The 14,068-nt window shown below is 42.6% G+C and overlaps 1 protein-coding gene across 1 annotated transcript; it reads right to left on the bottom strand.

Annotated features, from left to right (window-relative positions):
• Window positions 1–401: 401 nt before the first annotated feature.
• Window positions 402–1,875, bottom strand: LOC310647099 (uncharacterized protein). The gene is made up of 2 exons (XM_083374070.1): window positions 1,542–1,875; window positions 402–1,445 (listed from the first exon to the last, which is right to left on the bottom strand). Exon 2 carries the CDS (start codon window positions 1,390–1,392, stop codon window positions 826–828), a length of 567 nt encoding a protein of 188 aa, XP_083230196.1. The 5' UTR covers window positions 1,393–1,445; window positions 1,542–1,875; the 3' UTR covers window positions 402–825.
• Window positions 1,876–14,068: the final 12,193 nt, after the last annotated feature.

Genomic DNA, 14,068 nt, shown 5'->3' with positions numbered 1-14,068 from the left:
TGACAGACAGAAACAGGCTGGCTTTGCTAGAATGGAAGAGCTTTATTTTTGTTTTGAAACTGAAAATATTCCCTGCTTCAAATTCTGTGATGATGCTGTGCAGGAGCGAAGTGCATCTTCAGGCATGCATCCACAACAGGGCTTTGGAGCCATTTGAGGATGATAGATAGATGGATAGATAGATAGATAGATAGATAGATAGATAGATAGATAGATAGATAGATAGATAGATAGGTAGGTAGGTAGGTAGGTAGGTAGGTAGGTAGGTAGGTAGATAGATAGATAGATAGATAGATAGATAGATAGATAGATAGATAGATAGATAGATAGATAGATAGATAGATAGATAGATAGATAGATAGATAGATAGATAGATAGATGATTGAGACAGAGAGAGAGAGAGAGAGAGAGTAGAAGAAGGGAGAGAGGGAGGAAATAGAAAGGGAAGGAATGGAGGGAGGAAAGAAGGAAGGAAATAGAAGAAGGAAGGAAGAAGAGAGAGAGGAAGGAAGGAGGAAGGGAGGGAGGAAATAGAAGAAAAGGAAGGAAGGAAGTTGCAGACTTAGGTATTCAAATTGTCCACTAGATGGCAGCGAAGGGTCACAATTGGCTGCCGATCTCGATAGGTGTCTAGCGAGAAGGAAAGGGTCATAGATGGACAAGCTTTGGGAAATGCCACCTGTTGGGTGTCATTGGAAGCGATCCCAGACCATCACAGCAAAAGGGGTCATCTCGCTGCAGAAGCCCTGTGAGATCACCTTGGACACTGCAATCTTCTACGTGCGGTTCTTGCGTCCGCGGAATGAGAAGTGCTCTTGTTGGATGCTACAGATATGGTGGCTTGTTTGAGAAATTCTGATCATCTTTTCTAGGTTTTGAGAGCTCACCTGGATGGTGCCACTGACAATTTGGTGGCCTGGGACCAACGATGATGGTGATCTTCTTCTTCTTCTTCTTCTGCCCCTCCTCCTCTTTCTTCTCCTCCTCTTTCTTCTGCTCCTCTTTCTTCTCCTCCTCTTTCTTCTCCTCCTCTTTCTTTTCCTCCTCTTTCTTCTTCTCCTCCTTCTCCTTCTCCTCTTTCTCCTTCTCCTCCTTTTCTTTCTCCTCCTTCTCCTTCTCCTTCTTCTTCTTCTTCTTCTTTTTCTTTTTCTTCTTCTTCTCCTTTTCCTTCTCCTTCTCCTTCTCCTTCTCCTTCTCCTCCTCCTCCTCCTCCTCTTTCTTCTTTTTCTGCATCTTCTTTCTCTCTTCCTCCTCCTCCTCCTCCTCCTCCTCCTTCTTCATCTCCTCCACCTCTTCCTCCTCCTCCTCCTCCTTCTCCTTGTCCTTCTCACTCTCTTCCTTCTTCTCCTCCACAAAAGAAGGAACCATGTTCAAGAAATTATTAACAGCCATCAAATTTTAATTCGGGGGGGGGCGGGGAAGGAATGAAAATATGATCTTTGTGCCTGAAAGAAAGAAAAAAAAAACAAGGCCAGCTGCCAAATTGCCTGCAAAAGAAAAGACGCAAATCAATCAATGTCATTCTTATTGGTCAGACCTACCTCCTTGGTGCCCAGTTCTAGGTCATTTATTTTAAGAATATTTCACTGGAGAAGGAGCAGAAGAGATGGTCAGGGTCTGGAAGACTACGTCGTGTGTGGAAGGAAGCAAACATATCAACCAAATATATAGGTTAATGTCAACCAGCTGGATGTATTGGCAGTTCATTCCACACCGATTAAAAATAGCATAAAGCAAATTTTACTTAACCATGATGGGGGAAGACCATCACTTCCTCGCCAAGGTCTATCTAAAAGCTTTTGAAAGGAATTATAAGCGCCACAATAAAGGAAACAAAAAAACCCCATGTCTGAGTGTCTGCGCTTGTGTGTGTTTATGTGTGTGCGTACACTTATATGTGTACAAGTTTCCCATTTCCTGTTTTGTCATTATTTCAGGAAGTTAATCAAACAACTCCACCCCCTACTGGTCACCTTTAAAAACGCATAGACCACTTCTGTTTTTAAAGAATTTTTTTTTCTCTTCCGCGGCAAAATATTTATTCTGTTTTTTGGCAGGATTGCTCAGTTTGCTAAGGGTATTTTTTTAATGAGTTGTGTTTTTTTTACACTCCGAGCATCATAAATGGAAGCTATGAAGCCATTGGGGGAGGAGGGGGGGAGAGTTGTGTTTGTGAATAACAACAACAGCAATAATAATGTAAATGTTCGTGCCAGGATCTAGATTAAAGGGGTGCCACTGTTATTCTTAAGCATTTCTTTAGAGGGTATTCAATCCAACTTGATTTAAACCCTCAACGTACTACTGATGATAAATAAAACTTCGACTCCGCCTTAAAAGTGGGGTCCAACTCCTTCAAATGACTCAAACGCCGCCTGACACGAAGTGGCCAAACCAGTTTGAGAGCTGCGGAGGAGGCATCATGGTGATGGGGTTCGCGATTAGGATTCCAGGGGAATTCTAGTGTTTAGAGAGAGAGAGAATGTAGAGCAAGCTGGATTGGAACAGTATGGTTTTTGTAACTGACTCTCTGTTTTTCCCCTTCTCTTGTTTTATTTAATTGTCTTTTTTGTAACCTTCCTGTTGCATCGAATGGTATGTGGGAAATTGGCAGGGCAGGGGGAGGGGAATGAAGGGGGAGCGCTCAATTGCATGATGGGTAGAGAAAGAAACTCAGAAAGCTACCAGGCTGTAAAAAGAGATAGCGGGAGATTAGTATTTTCAGACTTGCAAGATTCTGTTAGCCTGGTCTTATAATAAAATAGAATTAGTTCTTTGGATCTGTTTCCTGTCTTCTCCACTGGTGAAGGCTGACTCCTGTTAGCCCACAACGACTATTGCATCAGCAGAGGAATAATAGCTCCATCTACAGGCACAGGTCTTCCCAGTGGCAATGTATGGCTGTGAAAGCTGGACCATAAGAAAGGCCGAGCGCCAAAGAATTGAAGCCTTCGAACTCTGGTGCTGGAGAAGACTCCTACGAGTCCCTTGGACTGCAAGGCGATCAAACCGGTCAGTCCTAGAGGAGATCCACCCTGACTGCTCTTTAGAAGGCCAGATCCTGAAGCTAAAACTCAAATACTTTGGCCACCTAATGAGAAGGAAGGACTCGCTGGAGAAGAGCCTAATGCTGGGAAAGGTTGAGGGCAAGAGAAGAAGGGGACGACAGAGAAGGAGGTGGCTGGATGGAGTCACTGAAGCAGTAGGCATGAGCTTAAATGGACTCCAGAAGATGGTAGAGGACAGGAAGGCCTGGAGGAACGTTGTCCATAGGGTCGCGATGGGTCGGACACGACTTCGCAACTAACAACAACAACACAGGCACATCAAGTTATTGCAACCACCAGCATTATGCAGAGGAGGTTTGATTAATAAAAGGGGTAAACAACAACAAAGCAAGCAGATTCTGCTGAGAAAAGCAGGAACTAACTTGCACTGGGGGGGGGGGGGGAAACCTCTCCCAAATTAAATTTAGGAGTTTGTATGAGCACCTAAACTGGTCAGAACTAGTCCTTAACTGCAGATCAGGAGAAATTGCAAGTGCAAGTGCGATGGATTTTCTGGAAATGCTGGATGCCTGTGATGTGATATAAACTTGCTTGGCTATTCCTAATTATACGAATGCTAGCTAAATGAATATGCCGATAGGAATCAAATAGACACTGCTTCTGTTCTTTTTCTCCCTTTGGAAAGGCCCAGCGTTCATTGTATGGTACAGATAGTCCTTGATTCACTAATGACTTAGTGACCATTCAAAATTCTCATGGACTTATCTTGGGGCTACAGTACTTACGGCCTGGATCTAAGTTCTGACAGTTGGCAATCTGAGTGTTCAGTAAGTGGTTTGCATTTATAGCCATTTGCAGGGTCCTAAAGTCCCATGACCTCATTTTAGGATGGTTTTGCTGAAAACTAGCATTTATTGTACTTCCAGTTTTTGATAAAACTGGGCCCCATTGCAAACCATTAGTTCACTTAAGGATCACGGCAGCTGATTTACGACTGCCATGATCATTGCAAAAATGTTCATGAAATCAGGTCACTCAGATAAGTGACCCACTTTATAATCATCATGAGACACAACTGTAATGGCAGAGTCCATTAACGTCGTAACTCAAGCATTACTCTACTAAAAAGTGCCCTCTCTAACTTATCGGCCGTTTTTATGCAGGTCCTGGAATTGAATTCACACAACCAGACAAACGGGTCTATTTCCTCGTTGGGAAATGAAGGGATCTGCCTGGAAAAGTTCAGCTGCATTCCAGCCAAGCATTTCCCAGTGAGCTTATTCTCTGTGGTTGCACAAGATTTATTAATAAACCCGACAAACTTTCTGGCAGAATGTGCTGAAGTCAAAAAATAAGAGTTAAATCTCCGTTGAATTTCAGTTGAGCTGAGATTCAAACGAAGCCAGTTAGGGCTAACATAATCCCTTGGTTTTGGAATGGAAAAGATGGATTGAATATATTCAAAACAAATATGGGACTAGAAAGTTTCAAATAGCATATGAATAATTTTTAATAATTATAGAAGTGTTATTATAATTATTTTAGTTTTGTTACAAGGGAGTTAAAGGGTGGAAGGTTTGTTAACATTGTATTAGATATTTAGCATATGTTTGCTTAAGATTGCTATATGTAATACCCTGTATTCTGCTTTGGGAAGTCCAGGGGGGGGAGGGAAGGGAGGAGGGTTGGTGGGGAGGGGTTTTTTTTTCATTAAAACTTTGTAAAAGTTTTTAATTAAAAAAAATGAGAAAAGAGTTTACATCAGGGAAATACAGATTGGAAAAATCTGTAGTGGGACATTGACTTGGCAAAGAGTGACATTAGAGAAACCGAATCATAGATACGGATGAATTTGTCACTAGCCTAGCTCCTTCCTTGATTGAAAACAGCCTCTTATGTGGCTAAGAAAGTCACCTGTGAAAAGTAGTTGTTACGTTAAAAAAGAAAGAAGAGCAAGCAAATTAAAGGATAGAAGAGCCTTGGGGAGACACTGAATTGACAAACAACAAATCATAGACAGGGGTGAAATTGCTCCCCTAAATGCAATACGAACTTTTGTTTTGCATTTACATCCTTCATTCGGAAAGAAATGAGGTTCACAGTTCTTGGGCAGTCGAAGGAGGAGGAATCCTAGCCAAATTCCTAGGATCTACATGGAGACTTGAGAGCAGGAAATTGCAAACGCAAATGGGTTGGTAGGCTCCATCGGCTTAGTTCCTGCATAATCCTCATTGCAATTAATGCTTAAGAGATATTCTGTACAAGGGATTTATTATCATCACAGTTAAAAAAATCCTATCATCACTTGGGTATCTGTGTATCCCGTGAGCAAGGGGAGGGGGTCATTCCTAGTAGTATTTTACTAGCAGGACCACAACAGGCTTTCTGTAGCAGCTCAAAAGTCCCGTTTCCAATGAGGAGATACCCTGGCCTTAATTTATAGGGAGAATTAAACATTTCCCAACTCTTTATCTAATTATCTTGAGCTCTTCTCACATTATGACAAGGTTTATCACAGCTCTGAAACAGAGTCATCAGCCAAGCCATTAATTTAAGACTTATCATAGCTGATCACTCAGTCACCCTTTGCAAACAATGGCCATAAACAAAGTAATTAGGAGTTCGCCCCCAATCTCAATTTTCTGGGCCCACGTTCTGCATCTCAGCCTTGAAAACAAGAATCCGAGATCACAGGATGCTTGGGGGGGAAAGGCTTCCTGAGATATGGTGCTCAGGGTCCTGAGAAGGCTACAAAAGGTCAAAGAAACAGATTCAAATCTCCACTTGGTTTGGAAGTCATCTGGATGACTTTAAATCAGTTGTTCCCAGGAATCTAACAAGGGACAGCATCTCCAGTGGCAGGAAACAACCTTCTGAAGATGATGACCTTCTCAAGGCAGAGACCATCAGAACGTGGATTTGATTTGAGAACATCCAGAAAGAAAGATGGAACTCAGAAGATCACCTGACACAAAGTCAGCTAAAGCGAAGCGCTTACAATTCTCCAGATGTTGATAAGCTCCACTCCCCATCCTCCCCAGCCACACAGCAAGAGCTGAGTCAAAGTGGCTCCATGGAGCTCACCTAGAATTAAGTGCTTTAAAATAAGATGTCAGATCACTGGGTATTCTTAAGTTGACTGGCCTTCTGGGCATGTTGTAATCCCTAGTTCCAAACACCCCAGCCATCTGGCCCAATGAAAATTATGGGGATTGTAGTGGCAACATAGCTGGAAGGCCAGCCAGGGCGATGAAAACTAGTGCCTGCAATTGAAATGGAGATGGGGGCAAATGTACATTGAACACGAATTCCAGAGGCAACGGTAGAGTGAGCTCTGAAGTTTCTCCATGATGAAAAGGACTTGGACTTGTCAGAAGCAGGAGGAGGAGGAGGAGGAGGAGGAGGAGGAGGAGGAGGAGGAGGAGGAGGAGGAGGGCGGCTATGGGTCCTTAGTGCTCCCTAAGCCTGGTTGACATCTTGCAGACATTTCATGACCCAACTAGGGAACATTATGAGTGCAAGAAGGGAATGGGGTTGGTGGGGATGAGGAGGGGGAGGAAGAGGAGGAGGACGGTGGGGTCCTTGGTGCTTTCTGAGCCTGGTTGATTTATTGCAGACATTTCATGACCCAGCTAGGAAACATCTTGTGGAGAGGAGGAGAAAGAGGGAGAGGTTTTTCCATAGTGCATCATGTGCTTCTCTTTAGTCCATTTCATGCCTCTTGAGAAGCTTTGGGCCACCACCTCTTCCTGTTCCATCAGATGGAACACCAATCTTCTCCCTGGTTCTACCAGCTCTCTTCCAACCCACCCTTCAGCTCCTGGGCCTTAATTAGGAAGCATACACCTCTCTATTTCCTGATATTTCTTGTCTCATCTGTGTTCCCCTGTTGTCTCTTTGGAGCAAGGAGACCCCTGCATGCACCTCTCCATATCCCCACTCCTTGTTACTCAACAGCAGAGGACTTTCATACCCCTAAACACCACACTCTGCAGAAAACCCTCACCTATCTGCTTCTGGGCAGATTTCATTACTTCTTCCCTTGTAGTGACAACATCTTGCCACAGATTTGTCAAAGAAGAGGTCCTGATAACCCTAATTGAGTCACTCTAAAACAGCAGCAGCAGCAGCAGCAGCAACAAAGTCCTCGGGGATCCAAATGTGGACTGTTTCAAGAGAAACATCTGAAGCTGTCAACCTTGATGGGTGAGCTGGAAGTTTCATTTTTGCCCATTCCATGAACCAGTTCTCGATTATCTCTTGGACTTGAGTCAAGTGATGATCCCAAGAACCTTCACATGGACATCCTCAGGTTGCTCAGAGGACTAGTTTTAGAGTTTGGGCTCCTTGACTCTGACAGGGCCCTTCCCCTCTTCTTCAACCATCACCACCACGTTCACTGGTTTCTTTCGAAGTTGACTCACCACCATGGAAAAGCTTGAGAAGAATTGGAGAGTATCACCTTTGAGATTTTCTTATCTGACAATGAGAGCCTTGGTGGAGCAGTGGGCTGATGCCTCCTTAAGTAACACCAGCTGCCTGCCATGAGTGCAGGTTCGAGTCCCACCAGGCTCAAGGTTGACTCAGCCTTCCATCCTTCCGAGGTAGGTAAAATGAGGACCCAGATTGTTGGGGGCAATTAAGCTGACTTTGTAATAATGCCGCTTGGGGTGTGTGTGTGAAAGCCCTAACAAGCAGGCATATACATAGAATGAAGGCTACTGCTAAGCTTGTAAGCCATCCTGAGTCTTCGGAGAAGGGCGGGATATATATGGGATAAATCAAAATCAATCAAAACTTATTGAAAAGTTCTGGCTGGAACCCAACCTCAAAATATCAACCCTGATCAAAATCAAGCCATCTTCAGGATTCCCAGCTGTGGTATCCCAGTGGTGAAGCATTAATTGATCCATCTTTTTGAAGATGAGTCAGTTTAAATGTAATTCTTCTTTCCTCTTTGGGTTCTTGGGTGGGTGGGTGGGTGGATAATCATGGTTAGCACAATTATTATAATGTGACAACGCTGCTTAGGTTGAATACTTCCCCTGTGAGTTTAAAGCATAATGGGAACTTCCTTCCCACCCAACCTTCTGGGTATGAATGTCCCTATTCTTAATTTTACAGCCTTCATGAAAGGGCTCTTAAACCTAGCTGAAATTATAGATGTTCTTTGAGAAAAATCTTTTGGTTTTCCCTGGGAAACCGAGAACATTTTGGAACCTCAAACGGGGATCCAATCCGTAAGTTGGAAAAAGTTCCATTTCCAAGAAGTTTGAAATGGCATTTCTGTGAAAATGGAGACAGGATATGGGATTTGCGCTCCACTTGAGTTCGAAGAAGAAGGTTGGTCAGGAAAGAGGAAAAGAAAACTCATAAAACTTTTGTGGAGACCAAAAACTTTCTACCATTTTTTAAAAGAAGAAGTTTTCCATGGCCTCCTCATCCTTCTTCCTTAAAGATTTCTGCACAACCAGAAGAAACTTCTGGACACCGTGCCTTTTGGTTAAATCCCTGGACCAAATGTCCTTCCAGGGACACTCATTGGAAAAAAAATCCATCTTGCAGAATAAAGCACTGTATTAATCCCATAATACAGAGGCGATTAAGAGGTTCTCCAGACCAGCAAAGGACTTTGACTCAACAATGCTTCTGACATTGTCAGAATTCTTGACCCATCTTGAAATCCAGGAACTCGCTTTGCAAATAAAATCCAAGATTCTTAGAAGGCTCATTCTATGCCTTCATAACATGGGAGAAAACACTAATGTTAACCGTGGTTTACTTCCCTGGAAGCAACATGCATGGATAACTGATGAAACTTTAGCATGGTCTCTGAGCATAAAATAGCATAAGAGATAGATCAAAGGATTGTTCTTCCAGATTCTACATTATCTTCTACTCCTACTAAGAAGAAGACATCTTGTGTCTCATTGTCCTGGACAATGGCACCACGGTGAACAAATATGTTTGATTCCTGAGGAAGTTGCCCATAATATTTAAAATTTAATTGTTGTTCTCAGTCTTTGCTGTAATGTTGCTAATCCATCATAATGTTAACCTTGATTTCTTCCATTTGTGCTCTATAATTTTGCTCCCTTCCTCCAAAGCTGGAGGGGAGAAGTGGAAGGTGGAAGTACATGTGGATTTCCCCTTGATTAAATTTGTCACAGGACCTGTCTCCTAACTTGTAAGTATTTTCCATCACATCTGTAGATCTTCCAAGCATTGCATGAAGACCGAGCTTCCAACACTGAATGAAGACAGAGCTTTCAACGTTGAATGAAAACAGATCTTCCAAGATTGAATGAAGACACACCTTCCAACATTGAATGAAGACAGATCTTCCAAGTACTGAATGAAGATCTTCCGACATTGAATGAAGATCTTCCAACATTGAATGACGACAGATCTTCCTGACATTGAAGGAACCCAAATCCTCTAATCATTTAATAAGCCCAGATTTTTCACATTGCAATGAGAAAAGAAAGTGAGACCAGGATACTAGTAACCTTAAATGTTATGAACAATAGGAATTGATTGCCCGTTGATTAGCATATCATCAAGATCAGCCTTTGGCTTCTTCCTCAAGGCACCCAACCACAATCTCCTGACCACAAAAGATTGCTTTATATAATCTGCCCATCACGAAGGACTGTTTCTGACAGTTGCTTTCTATCAACATCCTTACTCCAAACAAACGTCAAGAAAGTGAATCCGACTCATTTCGTTTATTAATCTGATTTAATACCATGGCTGAGAGGGCTTTGGATAGACTTGAAAGTCCTGCCTGGCAGGAGGTCCACCTACTCGGTCTGGTTCTTGGGGGACAAGAAGGAAAAAGAGGACAATAAAAGTCCCGGGGTGGGGGGGGAACCAAGCTAAATGCCTGAGGAGCAGCTAAGCAACAATTCTTGATGAAAGGAGAATCTGAGTGTCTGCAAAGAGGGAAGTCAGCTGAAATTAAGACTATTAAAAGGAGAACAAAGCTCTTCTAGATGAAATATGCTCCAGATTAAAGCGACTCCCAAAAGGCATGTGAACTTTGTAAACAGGCAGGCTGTTAATTAAAGCTATTTAATGATACTTTGAAATGTGCAATCAGATTAAGGCTGGCGAGCCCCAAATGTTTTCTAGCCTGCGGGCTGTTGAAGCGCTCATATAAAACATCTTTCTCAGCCATACTTCACTAGCTCTTGCTCTTGAAGAACGTACGGACCAGGTAAGACCTGCACAATGGCAGCTTAGTGCCCCACGCCTTGCGAGGTTTCCCAGCTCACTTCCTTTGCTCCCCCCAATTTCAACAAGGGCGCCTGGTTTTCTGCTTTCTTCTCTCTTCCTCTCTGAGACAAAATCTGTTGTTGTTTGTTTTTTTGTCGGGAGAGGCAAGGATGAAGAAATGTGGGAAGAATGGAAGGTAGGTAGCGGAGTTTTCTGGAAAGGCGGTTAACCATGGTTCACACCTGTGGGTTCCTGTCTGGTGGGACCTCTGCTTTCCACCTTTCTTCAAGCTTCTCCTTTCCATCAGAAGAAGATTCACAGGGGGACTCCTCTTTGCTGAGACAAAAGGCAGGTAGAAAAATGTGTGGGAAATTTTTGGGCCCAACCTTAGCGGAGAATTCCAATGGAAGCAAAGCTGGCCGGTTTCTCAAGTTTTGCTCAAGCCTGTTCTTCAAGATGATTTTCAAAGCTATTTTCGCTCGTGTTGACTCATTGCTTCCAAGGGGACCATTTTATGTTATCTATTTATTTATTTTGCTGATTCCCTTATTTCAATTTCAAAAAGCAGGTTTTTGTTTTCCGATTCTGGCCGCAAAATTGAAGTTGGAAAGATACCCGGGCTGTCTAAGTCACGAGTTTTCTCCTACATTTTGTGGCAATGACTTCCTTTAATTAAGAAATGTCTGTGGGCAAAATAATTGAATTGGAAGATCCCAAATCAGACGGACAGGTTTTTTTCTCTATCAAACTTGTCCCAGTCTTTATTGCTCAAACCCAATCATCAAGACGCCCCAACGCTGAGAATTGTCTCGCCTTTGTTTTTATTTCCTAAAAATCTTGTTGTTTTTCTTTAGAGGACAGAAGCTTGAGACCTTAAAAAAAAAAGCAGATGAGGAAAGAAATAAAATCTCTGGATTTCTGAGTATTTTGTCTTGTTTACATAATTTCTTCTAACCCCTCAGGAGGTCAGCACAGATAATAGTTGCAGGACAATTAGTAAGATAGGGGGGGGTTGTCACAGTAAAAATTGTAATTTGGCTCTGGATGACTGAATTTTTTTTTCAGCTTGTTTTTAGATCAGAATTACCCATGCACGTTTGTTTAAAAAAAACACCTGTCCACGCAGTTCTCCTTAAAGGAGAAAGGAAAGAAAGAAAGAAAGAAAGAAAGAAAGAAAGAAAGAAAGAAAGGAAGGAAGGAAGGAAGGAAGGAAGGAAGGAAGGAAGGAAGGGGAAGGAAGGAAGGAAGGAAGGAAGGAAGGAAGGAAGGAGGGAGGGAGGGAGGGAGGGAGGGAGGGAGGGAAGGAAGGAATGGAGAAAGAAGGAAAGAAAGAAAATTAAGGTGGAAAGGGATATGAGTTTTGATACTAGAATGTTGTTTTTAGTCTCCCACATCCTCAGCACTGTCCATCTTGCCTGAGGAATTCTGGGAGCTGAAGTTCACACATGAGGAAGATAGACTTCAATTCCCAGAATTCTCAATGCAAATTAAATCTTGGCGGGGAAATTCTGGGAGCTGGAGATCACACCTCTGGAAAATTGCCAGGTTGGAGAAGACAGCGATGAAGAAGTTGGATTCAGACCAGAAAGTACTGGATCCAGATCTTCACCTTGAGATTATTTTCAGGGTTTCCATGTTTCTGCCATTTTGTAGGATTATTCTGAGGAGAAAGATAGATGATGAGAGATATATGCTATGTTATAATATCAAGTTAAACTATTAAAAAAAAACATGTTGGAGACCCATGGCCATTTTCTCCTTTCAGGGTTATCTTCTACCATCTAATCATGGCTTGTCCTGGACTCTGCAGCTACAACACGGCTTACAGCACCAGTCTCCCTTCAAAGTCTTTCCTACTGCAGCCTCCTCCTTTTGTGGCTGAAACCAAGTTAACAGACCTGGAAATCCTGGTTCCTGAACCCATACCTTGTGACATCCAAGATGGTTGCTCACACCCCTGTAGCCCACCTGCCTATTGCTACCACGAGCCTCCGATTGTAGTGGGTTTCTTCGAAACTAGCCTGCATGAGGTATAAGCAGGCCCAACATACGTCCATTTGTGGAGAGGCCAGGGTTGTGAAGGAAGCAACAGACCAGTGTAAGTCTGAGAGAGGAGTCAAACGTAGGTGGGGCTGGAGTTAGACTCTAGAAACAACAAAATTCAGGGTTCCTTATTCCCTCAGAGCAGAAACGTTAGACCATTTTGTATAGTCATGTAGACATAGTTTGACAAATAACAAATTATAATCATCACAGAGACTGTGAACAGTAGCCTGAGTCTTTCTCTATGGATTTGTCCACCCGTGTCCGGAGCATGGACCTGGACCTGTGTTCGTTTTGTTTTTTGAAATTTTGCTGGTCATTGACCTAATAAATGTTATGGATTGATTGATCTTTCTGGATTTGTCCATCCGTGTTCATGACATTTGGGGGAAAAACAAAACAAAGAGGAAGGCAAGAGTTAAGGTGATTTTTTCCCATCAACCAAGGTGTAGAAACATCTCAACCTAGTCAGTTGACCACTTCTGCCAACTTAGTCCTCCAGGAAACAGGAGGAGATGTAGAAAGGCCAAAGAAAACTTACTACACGGTCAAGACTAGCAGAAGAAAACATTCTTCCCACTGGCTGAACAGGCCAAACCAGGCCTACTGCTGCCCACCTGACCCGTGGAAAAGAGTAATGATACCTTGGAGATATGTCAGTAGTTTCTCAGCCCAAAGGATTATGGGATAATAGGAACATCCAGGAGAAAGTGAGCAGTGCTCTGTATGTCCACAACAGAGGACCACAATAACCTGCAGAAAGGAGATGTAATGTGGTTAATGTCTGACTAGGATATTGTAGGAATAGGGTCCTCAAACTTTTCCTTAAGAGTGTCCATCCAAGTAAACCTTATACTATAGATGTTACACACACAAAGACTAGAATAGAAGAGTAGAGTAGAGTAGAGTAGAGTGAAGTAGAGTTGAATAGAAACTTTATTGTCACTTTAAATGTACACTAATCAGCATACATTAAAAATGTAATTTCATTGCATTCAACTCTCCAATATATACTATTATGCATATACACAAATACACACACATATGTGATACAGAGAGATGTCACAGTCTTGTTCAAATGTATACATATACCTTGCTGGGGGGGGGAAGAATCCTGCGAATTTACAAGACAGATAGCACAAGGAACAAAGCTGTTACAAAATCTAGTATTTCTGCTATAAATACTTCAAAACCTCCTCCCAGAGGGGACCAACAGAAACAGACTGTGAAGTGGGGGTGTGGGGTCTCTAAGAATGCTTTGAGCTCTAAGCACTTATAAGCAGTATCCTGAATAAGGAGAAGTGAGCTTTCTATAATCTTCTCAGCTGTCCTTACCACTCTTATATTGGCTGCAATAAAGGCTAAACCAGAGGTTAAAAGGAAGGGGTGTATTAGCCTCCCTCAGCTTTGTCAACAAAGGCTCCAGCTCTGCTAGGATAAATGTGGATTTCTTCACAGTTCTTCACAAAACAAAACAGAGCCGGACATGGTAGCTTTCTAACCATTGGTTGCCACATTTGCAACCAAGATGCGCCCATGTTTCATTGGGCATCTGTGGCCATCTATCATCAGCTCCTAGTAATGCATTTTTCTCTGGAATAGCAGCGAAGTTGAGGAGATGCCTTCAAAGATATGTTCTACAGAATGTCCAATAAATGAATTCCTCCTCCTTTAAATGGCACCAAAAATGACAGACATTCAAGAACAGTCATAATGGTGTCACATGAATTATGACTTCCTCACAACAAATGTCACAAATTGTGTAATTTCCGACAGCCACATCAGGGTGTCATCTTGCA

This window comes from Vipera ursinii (assembly GCF_947247035.1).
Source record: "Vipera ursinii genome assembly, chromosome: 15".
Lineage (NCBI taxonomy): Eukaryota > Metazoa > Chordata > Lepidosauria > Squamata > Viperidae > Vipera > Vipera ursinii.
This window is presented reverse-complemented; position numbering and strand designations above follow the sequence as displayed.